Raw genomic sequence first — 23,284 nt, forward strand, 5'->3', positions numbered from 1 at the left:
AACATACATTTGTTTATTTATTACATATAATGTACTATTTGTTTCAGGGGTACAGGTCTGTGATTCATCAGTCTTGCACAAGTCAGAGTAACCACCCTAGCACATACCCTCCCCAATGTCCATCACCCAGGCACCCCATCCCACACACACCCCTTCCACTCCACCAACCCTCAGTTTGTTTCCTGAGATTAAGAGTCTCTTATGGTTTGTCACTCTCTGGTTTCATCTTGTCAGAAACATTTTCTAAGGAAAATAAAAATCTCAAAATACTTCTATGTGAGGTTGAGAATGCCAATATTGAGGAAGGGTATTAATTGGGTAATTTAATTTTTTAGACAGCTCTGAAATCTACCTGGCTTTTTTTTTTAATTTTTAATTTTTTAATAAACATGTAATGTATTATTAGCCCCAGGGGGTATAGGTCTGTGAATCTGCCTGGCTTATTTTTAAAACCATTTGTATTAGGCTTCATTAAGTAGTATAAAATAATCTACAAGTCAAACTTCTACCTACATAATATGTAAAACTACATACTGTATATATATATAGAATATAGAATTTATCATATAATATTCAAATCACCAGTGTTGTCAATTTATAGTAGACTGATTCATTCACTAGAAAAACTTCTATTAAATGCTTATATTTCTTTGGGTAGGTATAGTATTATCAGTGTGTATACAGACACGACTTTTTGGTAAAATGTTAGTAGTTAATGCCTAGTCATTAATACACTTTGCCAATAATTTACAGCTGCTTCAAAAGCTTACAGATGTTAGGATATTATATAAAAACACACAAACACACACAAAAAAACACTTTGGTATTTAAAATCGAAATAACATAGAAGGCATATAGGGCGCTGTAGAATTAACTCTCCCATTGAGCTTTAAGAGTTCTTCCTCCCACTTCCAGGTAATATAGACAACATCACCCTGGCACCCATGGCCTAATGGAGAGAAAATCTTGTTTGTGGGAATAGCTATTCACATTCTTGACACAAAACAATTAAGAAAAACCACAGGCTGGGCTGCATGTGAGTCCCAGGTGTATAGAGGTCTCTAGAGCTAGGCCTCACCTTATTGAAAAAAGTGTTTCAGCAGATATTCCCACCTTTGCCTTCTTAGGCCCATCTAGGTTAAGTTTCCTCAACTTGGACCTTTGGTTAACTTGTTAACAGATTTTGACACAGTGGATTTGTTAATAAAGTACAGGGTCTGTTTAAGGAATGTGTAAGAATATAATTTTACTTTCATCAGAGTAACTCCCTAAAGGCGTAAATGATTGCTTTTAACTGAAATAGCAAACCAGTTTTTTTTTATTTTTAATATTTTATTTATTTGACAGAGAGAAATCACAACTAGGCAGAGAGGTAGGCAGAGAGAGAGGAGGAAGCAGGCTCCCTGCGGAGCAGAGAGGACGATGTGGGGCTCGATCCCAGGACCCTGGGATCATGACCTGAGCCGAAGGCAGAGGCCCTAACCCACTGAGCCACCCAGGCACCCCACCAGTTTTCTTTATTGACCCTAAATATACTATCCACATTTGTAGGCTTTGTTAATGTAATTTCACGGTCACCTGGAATGTTTTCTTCACTCATTCGCTATATATTCAACTCTACTAACCATTCAAAAATTTTTAGTGATTATTTACCATTTGCTGGACACTGCTCCAGCTGTTGGCAATAAACACAAAAGATTGAAAAAAAAAAAAAAGGACCTATACTCAAGAAGCTTTCATTTTAGTTTAGGGAAAGACAACAAAGTAAAACATGTAGCATGTGAGATCATGACAAGTACTACTGGGAAAAACAAAGGAAAGAGGGAAAAGAGAGTTGCAGCGTAATTTTAAATAGAGTAGCCAAGAAAGGCCTCCTGAAAGGTAACATTTGAATAAAGGTCTAAGGGAGGTGAGGAGTGAGACACCCAGTTACCTCTTAAAGAATATTCCAGAAAGAGGTAGCAAATAAAAAGGCTCTATAGTGAGAGCATTCTGGTGTGTTCAAGGAAAGAGGAGAGTAATAGAGAGTGAGGTCAGAAAGTTAAGTGGGTAACAGATCATATAGGGCCCTGTAGCCTACTGTAAGATTATTTTTGCTTTTACCGTGATTGAAACAGGAAGCTGTTGGAGAGTTCTGAACAAGTATGTGACAAGATCATTCTGGTACTGTATGAAGAAAAATGAAGAGGAACAAGAATATAAAAACAAGGAAGACTAAATAAGAGGTTGTTACAAAAATTCATGGTGTGGGGCACCTGGGTGGCTCAGTGGGTTAAGCCTCTGCCTTCGGCTCAGGTCATGATCCCAGAGTCCTGGGATCGAGCCCCACATCAGACTCTCTGCTCGGCAGGGAGCCTGCTTCCTCCTCTCTTTCTCTGCCTGCCTCTCTGCCTATTTGTAATCTCTGTCTGTCAAATAAAATAAAATCTTAAAAAAAAAAATTCATGGTGTTTTGGACCTGTGTGGTAACAATGACAATAATTAGACTGTGGATATATTTTCAGATTATAACTGATAAGATTTACTTACAGATCTGATATGGGATATGAAAAACAGAAGTCAAGAAACCTTAAAGGCTTCTGACCTGAGCAACTAACTACAAGGATGGAACTGACATTTTGACCTAAGCAAAGGACGGAGTTGCCATTAATTGATACGGTAGACAGAGTTCAGAGGAAAGGTCTAGGGCAGAGATATAAATTTAGAGATCATTAGCATATATACAGTACCTAAAGCCAAGAGGCTACATAAGATCACTGCAAGAAAGAAAGCAGTTGATCTCTGGCTCCCCAGTGTTGAGAAATGGGGACGTTGAGCAAGAACCCTCAATGGAGAGGCACGCATGAAACGCTATGGTAACACAAGATTCTCCCTGTTGTACTGAAGGTAAGAATAAAGAGGGGAGTGTTCCTAGAAACTCACAAACGAGATGACTTTTGAGGTGACCTTTAAAGGATAAATATTCTTCAAGCAGGCAGAGCAAAAAACTGGCAGGCTAGTTACCCTCCCTATGCCTTGGTTTCCTCATCTACAAAATGGAGACAATAATACATGTAAAAATCACTTAAAACAGTGCCCAGCAATACTAAATGCTCAATATCAACTATTATCTACTCAAATAGATTGCAAATCCCTCTGTATCATAGTGTTCTCTACCTAGAATATTTGAGAATTGATTTTGATTTACTTCCCAAAACTTTCTCAACAGTTAAGAGGGAAATGTTTACTTCTGCTACTATAGCACATATATAGGGTTTTACCCTTCTCTGAAAATAGGACAGAATTCACCTAGAGTAGTAATTTGATAAATGATTAATGTGGCATAACCTATCTGGTTATAAGATGAAATCTCACTATAATGAAATTTATTTCCACAGAAATCAAAATTATACTGTTGGATTTTAATATTCTACAAAGTTTCTGCATATAAAAATTACGACCATACAAATTTCATTTTTTGAAAAGCTCCTTTGTATTGGTTAAGTCTTCCTTGATATGTTGTTTTATTTTAATATGTAGTATGACCTAATTCATTGAGCTTCATTAAGCAGCCAGAACCATACTGGAAAGACAAGTGGGGCTTCAATTTGCTTACAGATAAAATGTATGGCAGGTATTCCCCAAATCTTACTTAGTTAAATTGTGCCTAACTTCATCTGATAGCTTATACTAACTTATCTAATGGGAAAAGCAGAACACAATTCTATATGCACTTGGTGTCATTACTAGATTAAAAATCTATCAATTTTTTTCTTTGAATTCTAAAGGAAGGAATCAAGCACAACCAAAATCCCTTCTGTAAGCCATATTAATTGTAACCATTTATTTTTCCTTTCAGATTAACATGATTACAAGGGACAGAATTTCCAAATATGCATATTCTTGATGGTTTGTTCCTATTTGCTCCTCAGAATTAACAGCTTGCCAACTTTCAGGACAATTAGCTAACAGGCATAAACCATTAGTCTGTAGCTAACAGGTATAAACCACGTATTTACCAGAAATTTACAGAAAATAAGGAAAAACAAAGTATCTAAGATGGAAAAAAATTTGAAGCTCAAGGGAAGAAATATGTACCTTAAAAAAAAAAAAAGATTTCTCTGTACAAATGGAAGCTATGTAACTGCTCTGTCGAGAATGAAACGAACAGTTCTAAAATACTAATTTATCAAACGGTTAAAATGACAAAGCTACCAAACCATTTGCTTTTTGCCATTCTTCAACTCCATTCCGGCAAGCTAAAGAAGAAAATCTTTATCACTAGGCATTTCTCTTCTGGTACCCCCAAAAGACTGGTCCAGAGGAGAGAAACAGCAGAACGTAAACTGCTCTGAAAGAATGCCTAAATTTTTTAACTGTGGAGGAAGTGCCCAAAACGAAACTCCCTCAACATTAAAACTAGTAGAGAACTGAACCATGCACAGAAACAAACCCAGAGACTTGATAGCTGGCAACAAGGGGTAAAATGTCAGCTGCTAGATCTTCTTGTGATGCCCTTCTGAGGCCCAGTAGAAAAGGGGCAAGAGCAGGACCGTAGCAAACGCCCCACCCTAAAGCCCCTTCTCCTGAACCACATATGAGGGGCCGAGTTCTCAAGCTACTGGCATCTTTCCTAAAAACTCAAGAGGGGCTCTCATTGCTCTAGGAACTGGACTGAGCCTCTGGAGGGCCGTCTCGAGCTGCATGCACCGCGACCGAGGGAGGGGGACAAGCAGAGGAAGAGGATGTCTCCACCGCAGGCTTAAAACCGAGGGAAGAAGGGAATAAATCGTACCGGTTTGTCTCTCTCGAATACTAGCTGCCGCCGCCGCCGCCATCTTGACTCCCACCATCCACTGCACGGCGGGGCGAGCGCAACCCGAGGATTACGTGGCCGCCCTGACTGCCCCGGAAGCAAAGCCCGGAGGGGCGGGGCCGAGGGAGGCACTTGGGGCCTGGATACCGCCTCCTTCAGCTTTCCTCAAAACTGGGAAGACCCAGGGAGTTAATGTCTGAACACCTCGTAGTGTTTACTTTTCAGCTGTGAAATAATAGGGGTTTTTATCCTATCTAATCAAGCTACAGCTTCTCAAATGGTAGCTGCTTTAAATCGAACTTCTAGGGAGGAGCGTGGTGTTAGTAACTAAGTACTAAATTGGTCGTTTTCAGATCTCTTAAATGTTGAGAATGCTCTAGGGGTTTAAAGATCACTAAAGTAAACGAAGCTCCAGAAACAAAGTAATGGTTAAAGTGCTAGCTCATTTCTGTTTCCAAGTGCCGCAGAAGTCTCCCCCTTGTCCCCCTTTTCAGGGAAACAGGCAGTTTTGGAGCATTGCTCTAAATTCTGGCAGATTTCCCAATCTCATCTGTTAGGCGAAATGGTCTAGTTTTATGCTGATTTTGCCTACAGGTACACAGGAGCTAAGAAGCTACAAAATGGCAAATTGGTAGCCTCCTCCCCTCCTTTTAAGTAACGCCAAGATCACATAACAGGTGGGGAAAGTTAGTGGACAGAGCTGGTGTTTTAGCAGTGCATCGCCCTAACCACTCGGCCACCTCGTCCCCAGAGATGGTATTTTAATGTACGGGTGAAGCCATGATTGACAAAACGTATCTGCTGATTTTAGTTTTTGTGTAAAAAAGTTCTTCGACTTTGAGGTATATATAACTGACAAAATTTGTAGTTTACATAGCTATGATTTAATAGAATTATAACACTATGAAAGGATTCCCTCCATCTAGTCATCACATCCATTACCTCAAATATTCATCTTCGTTTATTTTGGTGAAAATATTTAAAACCTACTCAGCAAATTTCAGTTATACAATAGTTATCAACCGTAGTCACCATACTATATATTATGTCTCAGACCATATTCATCTTACAGTTGAAAAGTTATCACTACATCAAATGAACTAAAAAAAAAACCAAAACCCAAAAAACTCCAAATTCATGTAAATAGACCAAGAGTGGCTACCAGGGGCTGGTGGGTGGGAAAAATAGGTTGATAAAAGATTATGAACCTACATTCTTTACCTTTAAGAATTGCATCATCTCTCATTTTTACAGCTAACTGGCATACTCACTAAGAAAATATTTTTTATTCAGTGTTACTTTGAAGCACTATTTTAAAGGAAACACCAATGATCTAAGCGTACTGTAATTAAACAAATGACAATTCCTGCCCTAGGGGAAAATTCTACTTCATTGCTTGTTCTCATGGAATGTAAAACATACATTTATCTTCTTCCAATATGTGAGAGCCCAATCTTGTTGATTTGGGTACTTTCACTTTCAAATGCAAATCTATCAGCTAACCATTTCAGTTCTACCACAGACTTCCCTAGACTGAGTCATATTAATATAAAACATTAAGACAATGTTTAACATTTATATACAGTATATACATATGAAATGATAAAAACTGTTTTGACTAAGGTGTGCACATAGAGTGGGCAAAAAAACTTATAAAAAAATATACACCACAAAATGGTGGCAGTAGACAAATAGACCCTGTAAGGCTGAGACTGAGAAAGGAATTTGTCATGCATTCTTAGAATCAGCAAGAATCAAACTATGGCTTCAAAGTGTTAACCTAATTTACTGTAGACTTTTAACTAACTGGCTCTACCTATCCAGATTTTTGGCTTAAATAATTTATTCTGGTAAACTTATTTCACATTAGGGAATAGTTTTAACACATAATGTCTCAATATGGCTCATTAAAGAGAGGTTCTTGGGTGTCCGTCAACAACTGCTTACAGGATCTCTCAAATATGAAAAAGATCTTGTATCTATTTAGCATTGTCAGAATCTTAAAATCCTAACAAGTTATTTAAAATAGTTCATATAAGCACTTCACATTTAGTAGCATTAACATATTTATTTAGGAATGTCATTATCAGTATCATGTTTTCTGGTTACATCTGAAGTAAAAAAAAGGGGGAGGGAGGAATAGGCTGCCACATCAACTATCACCTAGCATAATACCTGGCATACAGCAGGTATTGGATGGAATATGTTTGGCAACTGGAAAAGATAACAGTCAGAATTAGAACTTGAAAACTGGGTCTTTTCAAAGCAATCCAAATTTTTCTGAACTACATATACATTCAAGTAATCCATTATACAATGTGAAGTTCTACTTTGTACTGAATTACTTAAAGCATAAAACTTTATTGCATTACTTAAAGCATAAACACTAATTTAATAGCTTCTTGTAAAACTAACAATGAAGAAAGTGATAATCCTTATATAAAAGAATTACATTTAAATGGAATTTTGTTCTAATCATTTTCTTACAATGACTAAATACTAAAGGCAAAGTCATGGAGAAAACTTACCTATTATAATCTCCTTCACTTTGCATTCATCACTGAGTACAATAGCTTCCACAAATTTAGGGAAAGAATTACAAGTTTGGCATAAAGTAGAAGCCAAAGTGAATTCTCAGATTAGTAATCAAATGAAGGCTTTTTACTTGACCCAAATAATGGCTTATTCATAATGTAGAAATTAAATATTACAATGTGTAAAATCATAACCCAGTTTCTGATGAGATATTTTAAAGAAACTTTAACCTTAAATGCTAAAAAATTAAAATGACTATAAGAATAGTAAAGAATTGTATAAAAAGGTCTTCAGATGAACTTCCCATACCAAAAGGTTTAAAAAGTGTCTAAAAACAATGAATTTAAAACTAATCAAAGACTGTTAATAGATGTACAATAGATGACTTTATGGTTTTCCCCAATATTGAGTATAGAAAACACACTTGAAATATATGGCATTTAGACGACTGAAGTAGTTAAATACAAATACACATTTATAAGGGTTTATAGCATAATTACTTTTAAAAATCAATTGTCAGCAAGAGTTGTCTACTGGCTAGAACAATGAACAGAAAAAGAATATCACAATATCAACCATGTGACATAGTAACACTGCAGAAAAATAAATAACCTACAGGATTCTCTACTATGCCTTCACTATACAGACTAACTTAAAACTCAAACTAATGGAACATCCTTAAACCTAGAAAATGCTTTGCAATGAGTATGCATCACTTTAGAAATGTGAATATATGAAATTATTTACATCACACCATATCCCAAAGGCCCTGCCTACACATAAAATAGTGAAATGAGGAACTGAAATACTGTTTTTAATTATAGTCAACCCAAGCACATCGCTTCCCTACCACCCCACCCCACCCAAAATCTGTGTGAATGTTCATTAATTTTAATTACCACTGTAGGAAAAATTAAAACTACAAATGACAGAAAATAGCTTTAATTAGATTTTTGGTTTCTATTTGTTTAATGGCTTTTTAAATTTTATAAAAACTGGGTAGGGTTGAGAAATATCCAATTTATCACATTTGGAATAAAAGCTATACGGCAAATTTGAAGTTTAGATATTCAAACTCTTAAACAATCCTTGAATTACTTTTGATGATCTAACAATTCAATATAAGACAGGGGCACCCAGGTGGCTCAGTCGTTAAGTGTCTGCCTTTGGCTCAGGTCATGATCCCAGGGTCCTGGAATTAGGCCCCACATTGGGCTCCCTGCTCAGAGGGAAGCCTGCTTCTCCTCTCCCACTCTCCCTCCTTGTATTCCCTCTCTTGCTGTCTCTCTGTCAAATAAATAAATAAAATCTAAAAAACAACAACAATAATAACACAATATAAGACAAATAAATGCCTTCTATAATGTTCTTAAAAACTTCAAGTCAAAATGAAACTTTAATTTGCTGGGTCTGCCAATAATTGTAACAAGGAAAATTATACTAGGAATATGTTTTAGCTTTCCTTTGGTATTAACGAGTTACATCACCAGTATCAAATCAATCCTGTTGTTTTTCTTTGAAAATATCAATAATTTAAGGATGTCTTGGGAAGGAGGAGAATATGATGAGAGTTGATAACTGCTTTTGTATATAAAAAAATGTGGTTAAAACCAAACTCTCATAATGATTTAACTCTCATGCAATTTAAATTTACTTTGGTGGAAAACGAATTTATGTTTGATAATAGATTAGGAACATAAAACTTTTCCACTTTCTTCTTTTGCAAGAATATAAACATGGGGACATAACTATGGGACTATCTGTTTTCAAATTGTTATTACATGATTTCTTGTTACTTTAAGGTATTCTTTGACTTTCAATAACAATAAAGTTTAAAAGGAAAGGAAAATAGTTTATAGTAAGAATAAATGAAACATACTAGTTAATTCTGCACTGTGAGATTAGAATGGGTTTTTCATTCTGTTTGTACTTCTTTCTTACACATTTTTCCATTGCTTATATAATAAAGATATCTTTCAAGAGCAAAGAAGGTAATATATAATGCAATGGTACCAGCTTACCTATCATACAACCAACTTGATAATAAATAACTGTCAAAGAGTCATGGTAATCCACAAAGATAAATGACACACCCCAAATGATTCTGAATCAGACATAATGTGGTTTTAATACCACACATGGGATATAGAGAAAATAAGAAAATCCTATGATCAAAGCCAAGCCTTTAAACACTTTTTAAGTTATTTTCAAATATATTTTATCCACCTCAGAAGTGTTCTTAAGACTATGGAATGTCCATAGGTTCTACAATATTTGTGCAATTCTGCTTTTTCATAATACTTCCCATTAGGCATAGTCTAATTGCAGTGTGGGTCTGTTTCAATATAAATCAGTAATCTAAAAACATTTTTAACCAATTCAGTGCCATCCTAGGAACAATATTTATAACACATACCCCAGAATATATGCCTTTGATTTATATAACACGATTTATCAATTTGCTTTTCTATTTAATGCTTTAAAATAAAATAATAATTTGAAAATTATATAAAACTAGAAAAATCATTGTGGTATCCTATAGCTAATCCTAATTTGCAGAAACAGTGAATACAAGTTTTTTTCTTTTATATATATATATATATCTCAGGTTATTATACTTGAAAAAAGTCTGTACAGCTGTTTTAAAACTATTTATATTAAAGTTTATGACACATGTATATTAAGAAAATAGAAAAATATCATCAATTTTGACTGGTACACGTTAACAAAAATTTTTTTAGCTTAAGTGGCCAAAACATTCCTTTATGTTCATATAAATTTTATTGGGCCAAGAAGCTAACAAGTTTGTTCAAATAATGGACAGATTTCTGAAACAAAAAGTATCAATAGCAGCTTTTCAAGAAGCATTTCTTTGTTCAAAACATTTTAATGTCCAATGTAGTGAGAACTTCCTTCCTTTTCTAGTCTTAGGGTGTTTCTTATGGCAAAGTCCATATTTTCTTGAAATTCTTGATATGTACTGGTGATTGGAAGAGCTAAACAGTTATTACACTTGTTCCCAACAGGAAAATCCATATGAAGGCACTCAATTGAAGGAGTGGGTTTAAATCCTGCAGGTGGAATGGAACTGCAACCAGTTGCAAAAATAAGAATATCTTCCATTGTCACTGCAGATTTACCATCTGAAAAGTTTACCAAAAAAGAAAATCCACGTTATATATATATTACTATCAATATAGATGCTTTCCCAACTAGACAGGGAATGTTTAAGAGACTCTAACATCTACCTATCTTGGGCAAAATAAATCACCAAATCAAGCATAGTAACAGGAAAATAGTACACTCAATAAATGTTTACTTGAACCTCCAAGTATGACTCAGAAAGTCATTTAGTTGTTACTCATTATATATTTGAATGTCTTCTCTAATATAAAATTATTATACAATCCAAGAGGTTCAGGGGGCATGATAATAATAATTTTAAGCCATTTTTAGATCATCACTATTTGACACACTAGTTCATCAAACTCAGAGGAAAACTAAGTGGTATAAACTAACTGAATAACCTAGCTAAAAAAGAATTTCAACTCATATCTTAACCACTCTATTGAACAGGATGATTTTACACTGCTAATGCTCAATGATATTTAACTTAAAATTGAAAAAGATGAAATAGAAGATAATTAGCTTTAAGATTATGCTGTGGCAGTCACCCATATAAAGTTTTCTAGGAAGAATGCCTTTTACCTCAAATTATCTAGAGGAAAACAAATTGCAAAATTGAAATTTACTCTGTAATCTTTCCTCATCACTTTGAACTCAGTCATATACACTTGTCTTGAAATAAATTTTGTAAATGTGGAGTTAGCAGATGGAAGTCTTATCATCAAAAAGCAAAACTCAAAGAAATAAATTAATATACCAAAACAAATGTTCTATGGCAGTTAAATAAAAATGAAACATCCGCATACCCTCAACAGCCTGTAGATAACTGTTCCAAAATCCCAAAGCCTGTACATCAGATAATGTGCGTACTGTAAAAAGATCACTAAGGATTTTTGCAGTAAGATTCTCAGGTTTATGACAGAAGATGCTATAAAAGGCTTCTGGGTAAGTCTGAATTTTCTCCAAAACACCAAGAGTTTTCAGACCCTGCTTAAAACTTATAAGAAGATAAACAATAAGCCAACATTCATACATGTGTTTGGTATTACAACTACAAATTAACATTTCTAGCTAACTTACTATCACACATAGTTAGATGTGAGGAAAAAACATATAATAATATAGATATACATGATATGATATTTTTAAAATCAATAACAAGCAAGTATATTAATATAAAATTTTATCTGCCCATACTACTTGATTTTGTAAGATAGTTTTAAAATTAAAACAATAAAAAAAAAGAAATAAAATTAAGCTAACAATTTTTAAGGGGAAAAAGGTAGACATGTGAAAGTATTTTACACTTCACAGCTAGAGTATAAAATGAAGTTTCCTAGAAACTGCAAAGAAAGAGAGTAATAAATCTTAGCCACAAAAAAATTCAACTTATATACTGCTAAAAAGAAATTAACAATGACAAAAACAAAGTAGTAACGTATATAACAGAAAACTAATTTCTCTAATATACAAAAAATACAAATCATTTTTCTAAAAGAACAATTTAACAGGAAATTAGCAAAATATGAAGGGATAATTAACAAAATACAAGGAACAAGTAAATTATTTTAAATGCACATTCTCACTTGTTAGGAAAGAACTGAGGTATATTTTTATCTATCAGACTAACTAAGCCCTATCTGTGGCTCTGAATCCCCTACCCACCTCCTCAGGTACCCTGTTACAGATTCATCCCCCCTTCTACTGGGTTATTCTCAAGAGCACAGAAATGTGCTTATTTTTTCCACCTTTAAATGGAAAAAAAAATTCATTCAATGCCATGTTTTCCTTTAAGACAACCTATCTGAAAGACTTACCCACATTCACTATCTTCCGTAATTTCCAACTCACTTTTATTCTACTCTTGTCTACACCTAAGGAAAAACTGCCCTAATTTATGAATGATCTCCTTCTATGGCATCAGTCTTCTGGTTTCCCTTCTTTCTCTGGCCAGATCTTTTCAGTCTCTTACAAAGCTTCTTCTTTCTTTACTTTGCTTTAAATGTTGATGTTTATGTCTCATGGATCTGTAACAAGGCCAATTTCTCTTCTCTCTTATCCTCTCCCATGGCTGTATTTAGCAGGTTATAACACTTATAACTATAAAATCTATTATTTCAGTGAGCCTGGGTGGCTCAGTCAGTTAAGCATCTGCGTTCGGCTCAGTTCATGATCCCAGAGTCCCAGGAGTGAACCCCACATCGGGCTCCCTGCTCTAGCAGGGAGTCTGCTTCTCTCTCTGCTCCTCAACCTGCTCATGCTCTCTCTCACTTTCTGCCTCTCTTTCTCAAATAAACAAGTAAAAATCTTAAAAAATAAAATCTGCCTTGTCTTAAAAAAAAATTAATTAAAAACAAAATAAACTCTAGTATCTCTAGCTCAGAAATATATCCAACAGGCTAATGGTAGCATATATTTCAAGTACTCAAACTTATTAAGTGCAAAAGAAATTTTATCACCTTACTACTAAAATCTAAACCATAACTGATGGTATATGCCTCCATTATCCATCAAATTAGTATAGCTGAATCTAAAAGTCCTCTTTAACTGTTTCCTCTTCCATTTCTTATGACCAAATCCTATGAATTTCCTTGTCTGAAATCCCTTTTATCTGCTCATTTCTCTATATATTGCTTTACCACCCTATTACAAACCACCTGCAGAAGAACTGCTCTACCAGGTGTGCAAATTCCCGAGTTCATTCTCCACGCTGTAGCTCCAGAGACGTGCCAGAAATAAGTCCCAATACTGTCATTTACCCTGATGTAGATTGAATGGAGTCCTAGCCCACCAACCCCACCAATAAGTCTATATCCTATTTCCTGGAACCTATGAATGTGATCTTATTTGGAAAAAAATTCTAAACAGATAAAATTAAAGATCTTGAGATCATCCTATCTAGATTTGGACTGGCCCAAAATCCAATGAAAAGTGTCTTTACAAGACACACACACAGAGGAAAAGGCCACGTGATATAGATTCTAAAAATAGAAGTATTTACCACCATGAAATGATCTCCAGTATATATTGCCAATTTTAAAAAATGACTAGAGAAAGGGTGGATGTAATGTTACTATTTATCTAATAAAAGAAATTAGTACATATGCACACATATATTTATCATTTAAAAAACCAACAAATAATGGCTAAACAATGTCACTAAAATGATGACTTCATAAGGGGATGAAAAGTGGATGTGATAAGGATGAAAGCTATACTTCTTTGAATGCAATTTGTATCACAGAGCTGAGTTCTTTTGATATACTTTCATTATAAATTTGATTTTGGAACCATGTAAATATTTTATAGAACCGTAAAACAATTTTTTAAAATAATTTTTAAAAATTTTTTAAATCAATCAATTTAAATGAAATAAAAAATGAAAATAAAATGTATATATAGCTCATAGTAGAACACCACAGAATAAATATTCCAAATGTCTTTAAATATATTAATTTGACTACACAGCCCTAGAAAAATAATGTTAACCTGTTTTCAATAAAGTTATTGGTAATAATGTTGGTAATGTTACTGAGACTGCTGTTTATGAAATGTGGAATAAATGAAGTGAGTAATTATTTCATAGTCTAGTTCTCCTGTGTTGTTGAGTTGATAACGGAGGTTCTCAACATGGGACAAAGAAAAGGTTAAAAATCTTATAGCAGTGAATTTGAAGTATCAGTAAAACTCAAGATGTATTTTACCTTAAAAACCTGAAACCAAAACCAAACCAAAACAACCCTATATGTCCTAGTTTGGGTCCACTGAAAAGGCCTATGAACACTGAACAATCTGGCAAAAAAAGCATCCCTAGCATCCAGACTGTATTTTGGAAATACCATTCACCATTCAAAGAAACAAAGGTTCCTCAGTCGAAAATGCACAGAATGAGCCTGAAATACTCTGCTATATACCAAGAAAGCTATCAAAGATCATTAAGGTCAATATCAAAAGAACTCAAAAGAAACAAGAACATTTACAACGGCCAAACATGGAGACAATGAGAACTCCAGTAAGTTTAAGAAGTATAACAGTTGTGAACACATCAAATATATTTAAACCCATAGGTTAATGACACTTAAAATTTTTTTTTAAAAAATATAACTTCTGAGATGGTATTATGTTTGGAATTTGCTTAAAAATAATCCTGGAGTCAGGGCATCTGTGCTCAGTCGGTTAAGCATCTAACTCTTGGCTTTGGCTCAGGTCATGATCTTACTGGGTATGGGATCAAGCCCCACATGGGTCTCCATGCTCAGCGGGAGTCTGCCTGAGCATTCTATCCCTCTGCCCCTCCCCCCACAGGCACTTGCTCTCTCTTTCTAAAATGAATAAATATTTTTTAAAAATAAAAGAAAGAAAAGAAGAGAAGGGAAGGGAAGGGAAAGGAAGGAAAGGGAAGGAAAGGGAAGGGAAGAGAAGAGGAGAGGAGAGGAGAGGAGAAGAATCGAATCCTGGAGTCAATAATAAAGGTAGGCTAGATGAACAAGACTGGCCACAGGTTGACTGGTAATCATTAGATCTGTGTGGTAACTGCATGGTGTACCATTCTCCCTATTTTCATATACATTTTATACATATACAAACAGAAAAATGTGAGAATAACTAAGTTTTCAAACTTCTTTTAAGAATTATAAGAACAAAAAGTCTGAAGACCAGTGCTCTAAGGTAATGAAGAGCAAGACTCATATCTACTTTGTTAATCAAAGAATGTTTAGTACCTATTACCTAGCAGACAACAGGTACTCAATAAATAGTTATTAAATGAATGAAAGGAAATGGAAGAGTTGGCTTACATGCTAAGAATTAAAAAAAATTTTTTAGAAGGATAATTATAAATTGAGGTAATGATTACTCTTCCTACCCAAGCATCATACATTCACACCAATTCTGTATAAAATGGTTAGAATGGCAATCATTCTTAAGACATTACTTTTAAAGCATTACTTTAAAATAGCACTTAAATTTTTATCAAATATATCTTATTGTAAGACAATCACTTTAAACATGTAATTTGAGAGAATCACATATAAACAACTTACCTTTCAAAGGGTGCTTGGACTCTCTTAATTACATGATAAACTAGTATGTCTTTTGCCAACATATATTTATCACTTAATGAAGTTATAATTCTTAAACATCCAATAAGCTCTAGGTAGTTATAGCATTCATTTACTACTGAGTTTAAGTCAGCCACATTTGTTGCAGTATTTACCTATAACAAAGAAGAAAATATACCTAGTTTACTCATTTACTTGTGAATGATTTTTACATTTCAAATAACACTTATTACTTTTACTCAATTCTGGAGAACATCAGTGTGGAGTAAAAGTATATCAAGAATTATTTTTTTAGAATAAAGGACAATCCAGTTTAATTAATATTGTCAATTTCTGCCTTCAAGAAACCTGTAGTAAACTGGCACTTTAATATAGGAAATTATTTACATAAGAGATAATAATTGACACAGAACAGTTACATAGCACTAGAGAAGTAAGTGAAATAACCTGAGATTTCATGAAAGAGAAAGAATATCAGCTGTTAGATTTGAATGAGGGACTAAAAGACTTAATGAGGTACTTAAAATAGGGATAGAATCAAAATAGTTCAGGAAATAGTATAAAAAAAGGAAACTTGACCATTAATGTGCCAGACACTTTCATATAGATCAGCTCTTTAAAAGAGTTACACAAGGAAAGAAAGACTAAAAATAGGAAGCAGTCAATGGTCTATTTGAATACAAATTTTACTTTTTATCTCTTCTTTCCCAAAAAAACTCTTTCCCAGTGATTTATATGATTTCCCTCATTCACTTCAGATCTCTGCTGAAATTCCAGAAGTTTTTCTGCTCAAAATACTACCTTCACACACTGTCACAAGTAGTTAGGTAAATATTACCTTTGTTCCCAAACCCACCACCCTGAATTTTAGTTGACAGCCAAACTTTCCTTACAGCTAAATCTGGCTATATGTGACTGAGAGCTATCCAAAAGAATGTGAGTGAAAATGTGTCAAACTTTCCAGAACTCTACTTCTATTTCTTCCCTTAAGAGCAAGCCTCATATAGATGAAGGTAATACCTTTAGTGATTACACAGAGAAGAAGGAATCCAATTCCCTAGATGTATCATAACCATACTGCTAAAATACAAGCTGCCTGAAAGGCCAGACATCTTATGCTTTGTGGGCCATAACTACTCAACTCTTCCACTATAGTGTGAAAGCAGTCATAGACACATAACAAATGGTAAGTAGGTATGGCTGTGTTCCAATAAAACTTTATCTACAACAAGAGAGGCAGAAGGCCAGACTTGGCCTATAGCTATAATTTGCTAATCCCTACACTAAAATCTAGTAACAAATTTTACAGAAATAAAACATCTGTTGGGGTCTCTGTTACAGAAGCATAGCCCAAGTTCCATCTTATTATACCCCAAACATTATCTCCTTTCTCTTATTCTTTTTTATTTTTACAATACAGTTTACTATACGGCAGTATATTATATATTTATTTATCTTCTGTGTTTCCTCTAAAATGTAAATTCCAAAGAGGCAGGGACTTTGGTTCACTACTATATCTTCAGTGATGAAATAATATGAGGTACATAGTTATTTGTTGACTAAATGAACAAACATTGGATAGGAGCACAGAAACAATAGATAAAGCCATGAGAAGAGCTGGAAGTCTTAAATACCCTAAGGAATAGCTTGAACTTTGTTCAATAGGCAATGAGAAGCCACTGAAGATTCCAAAGAAGGCAATGTTGTCAAAACTATACTTTTAAAAGAATCATCCTGATTATTAGAATAATATCCTAATTGTTTAAACCTAGAAATAATTTGAGTTTGGTATAGTAAGTACATTAGAAATAAGAGGAAAATGCTGAAGATAAACTTCACTTTTAGAGATAGATGACTTGATACATCCTGACAAATGGAATATGGCAGAATGAAAATGACACTTCTCCAGAAAGGCATGGAAATAAGAAATCTTTTGAAAAGAAAAATCAGGCAAGCAAGCAAACAAACCAACCAAAAACTCTGGGGAAAAAAAAACGGTTGGCTTAAACATGTTGGACTCAGTGTGTTAGAAAGACTCAGACCCTAACTAGGTATAAAAGTCTAGTGGCTCAAAAACAGAGGTCTGGGAATCATTCAGAAAGGTTATGGGCAGGAAGCAGCTTTCCAAATAGTACAGAGGGAGGACTAGGATAACACAGATTAATAACCCAAGTTTCAGGGGTAGGAAGAAATGCAGTATTAAAGAAAACAGAAGAGATGAATTCAAAGACAGTGGTGATTACAAAAGGAGATGAGGAATTATTAGGAAAGGCCTTTGCAAGCAGTGATTTAGATCCCTGGAATCAGCTAAAAACTAGCTGACTTGGAAGAATGCTCTGTGGGAACAGAAGCCTCACTACAAGAAGCAAAAAAATGAGTAGGAAAAGAGGAAGCTGAGACAATGAAGTCATACTAAAGTACATGTTTTGGTAAAGAGGAAAAAAGGAAAAATCACTTGAGTTAAAGGATAAATTTTAGGATGAGACATCTTGGGACAAATAAAAGGACACACTTCCCTGTTATTTACTTTGTGATTTTGAAACTGAGGCTTAAGATTAACTAAGGTGCCCAAGGTCACAGAGCTTATAGTAGCTATTTCAAACTAAAATCTGACTTCTGAACATTTGCTTTTTTTTTTTTTTTTAAAGATTTTTATTTATACATTTGAGAGAGAGTGAGAGAAAGCATGAGAGGGGAGAAGGTTAGAGGGAGAAACAGACTCCCAGTGGAACTGGGAGCCTGATGCAGGACTCCATCCTGGGACTCTGGATCATGGCCTGAGCCCAAAGCAGTTGCTTAACCAACTGAGCCACCCAGGCACCCTGAGCATTTGCTTTACACCATTAAACTATACTGCCTATTAATGGAGACAATGGATAGAGTAGGTTTAAGCAGGAGGGAGGATAAAGGAAAAAAAGCTGGATGACTTTCATTGTCTCAATTAGTTTCCAAGTCAGTAACATGTAGGCAATGATACTTGGCATTATTACAACTAAACTGAGTTTGTACAGGTAATATGTAGTACAGGGCTTAATAAATGATAACTATTTTTAGGTAGAAACATTGAGTCTCCCCACTTGTTTCCATAAAGAAATTCAGCCTGGTCCTTCTCTGCACCTATCACACTTATCTCCCTGTAGGAGTGAGACTAAGTTTTTTGAGAGGTAAGCTAAGTCCTCCTTCCTTGCAGATCCAACTACCTATAGAAAGGGCACTTTTCCCTGCTATCTAGCAGACAATAAGGAACCTGCCTTATATTGTCTCTGGCAGGATAGATAAATCCATATAACTCCGAGGAGTGGTAACAAACCATTTTGACCACAGACCAAAGTCAAATACATTATCTAACTGGTTATATCAACATTAAATGTGGCCCTTTGATCTCAGCTGTCTAACCTTAACATCTATCTCTTAATTGTTTGTGAACTCTGCTGGTAAACAGAAATATTGATACCTCTTGATTCCTGCACAAAGAGTATTATTCTATTGTAGATCCATCATTTACATTCATATAACTAGAATGTAGTCTGTATTTTAATAAACAAGTACATTTCTTACCCTGATTATAATTTGTGCCACGTCAAAGTCTGAAACATCATCTAAAATTGGTTGGGTATTTTCTGGTCCATAAACAAGGCAGTTATACAAGGTTTTAGAAAAGAAACCAGGTGAAGGACCACCATGGACCAAAGAAATGGCAAGGATTTTGCCAGCTTCATAGTAAAGATTCTCTTTCAGAGCTGTAGATACAGATGAAAATACATCAAATATAATTCTTTTATTATTGTAAGATAATCATATATAATGAATACATATACAGTAAATTAAAACCCCCAAAAAACTAAGAATTAGATAAATGTAAAATAATTTACAGAAACTAGAATCGAATATAAAATACAGATCTCACCTAAATACATTTTTCTGAATACAAAATAACCTATAATAGAAAAAATGTAAATACAGGATAATTTAATAAAAATTACATATCATACCATCACAATAACCAGTATGCACATTTTGATGTGTATTTCTAGTATGTATATTAGTGCAAATAGTTTGACTTGTGCTTTTTTTTTACTTACTATATTGTAAACTTTTTCTATATTATGCACAATTATTCAAATCTACAGTTAATGACTGATTAAGACTAAATTATAGATGTGCTGCAAAGCGAACCATCTCCTTATTACTGGCTACTTTGTCTAAGTTATACTTTCAACTATATGAGACATAATATTATAATCAACATCTATTCCCATATTCTTTTTTATATATCTTTGATTATTTGATTAGTATAGAGTCCTACATATGCTGTTAGGAGGTCATAGGATATAAACATTTTTAAGGTTGTTGATAAATAGGGATAAATTATTTTCCCAAATGCACAAAGGTACTCCCAGGAATATATGCTATCTAACCATGTCATCGCAGCTTTCAGTATTTTTTAAATTGTCATTTAAAATGTTTTAGCTATGAAGCAAAATAAATCAGAGAAAGACAAATACCGTATGATTTTATACACATGTGGAATTTAAGGAACAAAACAAACAAGCAAAGGGGAAAAAATGAGAGACACACACACAAATCAAGACACCAACTCTTAATTAGAGAGAACAAACTGATGGTTACCAGAAGGGAGAAGGGTGGGGAGGTGGGTGAAATAGGTGATGGGGATTAAAGAGTGCACTTGTGTTGAGCATAGGTTTATATATGGACATGTTGAATTACTACCTTGTACACCTGAAACTAATATAACACTGTATGTTAACTTAAAATAAAAACTTAAAATGTTTTAGCTACCTTGATAAATCAAAGATATAATGTAAATTTTCCTTTCTCTTAATATTGTTAAGAGCAAATTATTAATAAGCAACATTATCACTACATGAACTAATAAAATCTCAACAATAACCTTATATGCTACGTATTAGCAGTAATACTTTCTGTATCTGTTAAATGAATTCCAGAGAGACTATATAATTAATCAAAGGAAATAAAGCAACTGAAGTAGGTGTGTACAAAACTGAATTCAGATTTTGTGAATTCATGCACTCACCTACTATACCAAAACTGTCTTGAGTTAATGTTACTTCTTATTTAGAATGATTTGTTTTAGGGAGTTTTGAATTAAACAGTGTGTACTACACATAGTACAAATAAACCCTGGTAGTTTCTCAACTATTTTCATGATACTTTCGCAACAATAAGGAAGTTCCAGCGACTATACAGGAGAAAATTCAAGTGGAATGAAGTAAGTCTCACTTGTCTGAATTTCCTATTACAGCAAAAGTGGTATAAAAGCTCCTAAAAAAGAATGCTAGAATTAATCACTCTTCTGAAATGCATTTTTTTAAATTCATCATAAGACAGAAAAGTATCATATACATAAATATGCATGAAAAATTCTTGAAAGCAAAAGTACATTAAAAAATCTGTTAGATGTGGACCAGAAAATTATGTGATAAAATCCTAGGTTGTGAAGAAACATCCTATCTGCAAATTCCAAAGATGTGAAAAGAAGGGCTCAAATAATCATCTATTCCATTTGGTGACTCTATTCAAATGAAAGAAGAATGAATATAGAGTACATTTTTAAAGAAGTTACACTTAATTATAAATTCACTCTAAGGAGGATATTACTAAAAAAAATTAAGCATATTCTTAAATAAAAAGTTTCACTAGAAAATTTAAAAAATACCACTCCCCTTTCTCTACTCTTCTGTGATTCAATCAGTATTTTATAACCAAGTAAACTATACATTTTGACCACAGGGACTAAATATTAATTCTAACCAGCTATCTCTTTCACATGGTATATTCATCAGATACAATAATAAAATTACCTTGAGAATTTAGAGACAAATTCTTGGACAAGGACCCTTCAAATATTGGTGAATTCTCAAGATGTTGCATTAAGAGACTTAGGAATTCTTGCTTTGATCCAGGATGCTCTCTTCCAAAGTTATCATTTTCATCGACATATGCTACTTCAATTGTGTATGAAGGATTAAAGTTCTGATTTCTGAATCCATCTAAGGCACTATTCCAGACATTGGCTTTATTAATCCATAATCTTTTAGTTTTTTTTTTAATTTGAAAACCTAATTCCACCATTATTGTTGAAACTTCTTTTCTAAATTTATTGCCTTGCCTATAAGACATGAATTTAAACATAAAAGTTAAGTACTCTAAAGTACTTTACATGACACAGCAGTTATTCAGCCAATAAAAAATAGAAAAATTAATTAAAAAGGAAATTCTTCCCCAGCTCCCACCCAAAAACAGACAACAGCTGCCACCAGAACCAAAAAGCTATTTGACTTGATCCTAAATTCTTGACTCCCTCCCCAATTTCCTACTAATTAAAATCTAGTATCATAAATGATCTATGAGAATATTGATAGATCACTATATCAAATTTGATCAATTCAGTGGATTCAGATGTAAGAGTCAGAAGCTCAGAATCTTACCCTCCTGGCCAATGGCTATAACAAACAGTTGCTTCAAGGCATTTCAAGTTTACTAGATCCTTTAAAAAAATAGAACAAATGTAATCTCTGCTTACTCTATGAGACAGCCATAATTTTAAGAGATTACAAATTACAATGTATTTCTCATCATAAAGTTAGTTAACAGTAGAGTTATTATTATGAACACAACTCACAACCCTTTCAATAGTACTTTTTAGTCTATAGCTATAATGAACACAACTCACAACCCTTTCAATAGTACTTTCTAGTCTATAGCTATAATTCTCAAAGTGTGGTTCCAAACCAACAGCAGCAACAGTATTTGGAAACTTGTTAGGAATGCAAAATCTTTTTCCAAAGACTTTAAGTAATCTCTACACCAAATGTGGGGCTTGAACCTAGAATCCTGAGATCATGAGTTGCATACTGCACGGACTGAGCCAGCCAGCTGCCCCAGAAATGCAAATTTTTGAGCCATGACAGCAAGTAAACAGAATTAGAACCTCTGAGCATGAGGCCTAGCAAGCTGTCTTATTAAGATCTCCAGGCCACCAGGTGGTGGGTATTAGAGAGGGCACGGATTGCATGGAGCACTGGGTGTGGTGCAAAAACAAGGAATACTGTTATGCTGAAAATTAAAAAAAAAAAAAAAATTGCAAAAAACCAAACCAAAACAAAACAAAAAGATCTCCAGGCAATTGTACGGACCAAATCAAATGTCTGCCTCAATTTCTCCATCTGTAATTGAAATTAATGTACTCAAAATTATCTCGTTTGGAGCAATGCCCATGGATCATCTTTCTATATCATGTATAAATTTTTCTCATCATAAGACATTACGATGCCCCAGTGAGGATCAGGCTTTGCTTTTTCTTTCTTCACACACCCCCTATTCATTAACCCAGGGTGCAGGAAAACTTAAGTCTTTTGGAAGTAAAACAATCCTTCAGAAATATGCCTTTGTGTAGCAGGTTGATTCCTTGCTCCTACCTGGAATGGAAATGTTGTTGTTATTCTTTTAGAATATGATGTTAAAGCATGGAACAAGGAATCAAACTTCCCTGGAATAACATCTTTGGAAACCTATATATTAAAAGTTTAAAAAGTAATGTGGACATCTTTTTTGATACTAAAAATATTATAAAAACATCTGTAATAAGTTTTCAGTTAACGCAAGTGATATCTTAAAACAGCAATTCTTCACTTTTTGAATAGTACTTCATATTCCACTTCCATCTATAAATCTACTTATCAAGCATTTTTGCAGAAATTCTCTTTACCTTCTAAGTTTTAACTTG

At 34.1% G+C, this 23,284-nt stretch overlaps 2 protein-coding genes across 5 annotated transcripts in view; both read right to left on the reverse strand.

The window, feature by feature from the left end:
- The window catches only part of SCFD1 (sec1 family domain containing 1), a 106,941-nt gene extending 102,081 nt beyond the window's left edge, over positions 1-4,860 (reverse strand). The window contains exon 1 of one of the 2 annotated variants that reach the window (XM_032856211.1): positions 4,775-4,860. In XM_032856211.1, the coding sequence (XP_032712102.1) occupies positions 4,775-4,832 (58 nt within the window). In that variant the 5' untranslated portion in view covers positions 4,833-4,860. The remainder of the gene's footprint in view (positions 1-4,774) is intronic. The other variant, XM_032856210.1, reaches the window with a different exon arrangement.
- Positions 4,861-8,595: 3,735 nt separating this feature from the next.
- The window catches only part of G2E3 (G2/M-phase specific E3 ubiquitin protein ligase), a 67,793-nt gene continuing 53,104 nt past the window's right edge, over positions 8,596-23,284 (reverse strand). For 2 of the 3 annotated variants that reach the window (XM_032856212.1, XM_032856213.1), the window contains 5 exons: positions 21,360-21,667; positions 19,075-19,256; positions 15,499-15,671; positions 11,263-11,453; positions 8,596-10,473 (listed from right to left, as the gene is read on the reverse strand). In XM_032856212.1, the coding sequence (XP_032712103.1) occupies positions 10,217-10,473; positions 11,263-11,453; positions 15,499-15,671; positions 19,075-19,256; positions 21,360-21,667 (1,111 nt within the window). In that variant the 3' untranslated portion in view covers positions 8,596-10,216. The remainder of the gene's footprint in view (positions 10,474-11,262; positions 11,454-15,498; positions 15,672-19,074; positions 19,257-21,359; positions 21,668-23,284) is intronic. The other variant, XM_032856214.1, reaches the window with a different exon arrangement.

Source organism: Lontra canadensis, unplaced genomic scaffold, assembly GCF_010015895.1.
Source record: "Lontra canadensis isolate GAN:19392208 unplaced genomic scaffold, GSC_riverotter_1.0 scaffold12, whole genome shotgun sequence".
Classification (NCBI taxonomy): Eukaryota; Metazoa; Chordata; class Mammalia; order Carnivora; family Mustelidae; genus Lontra; species Lontra canadensis.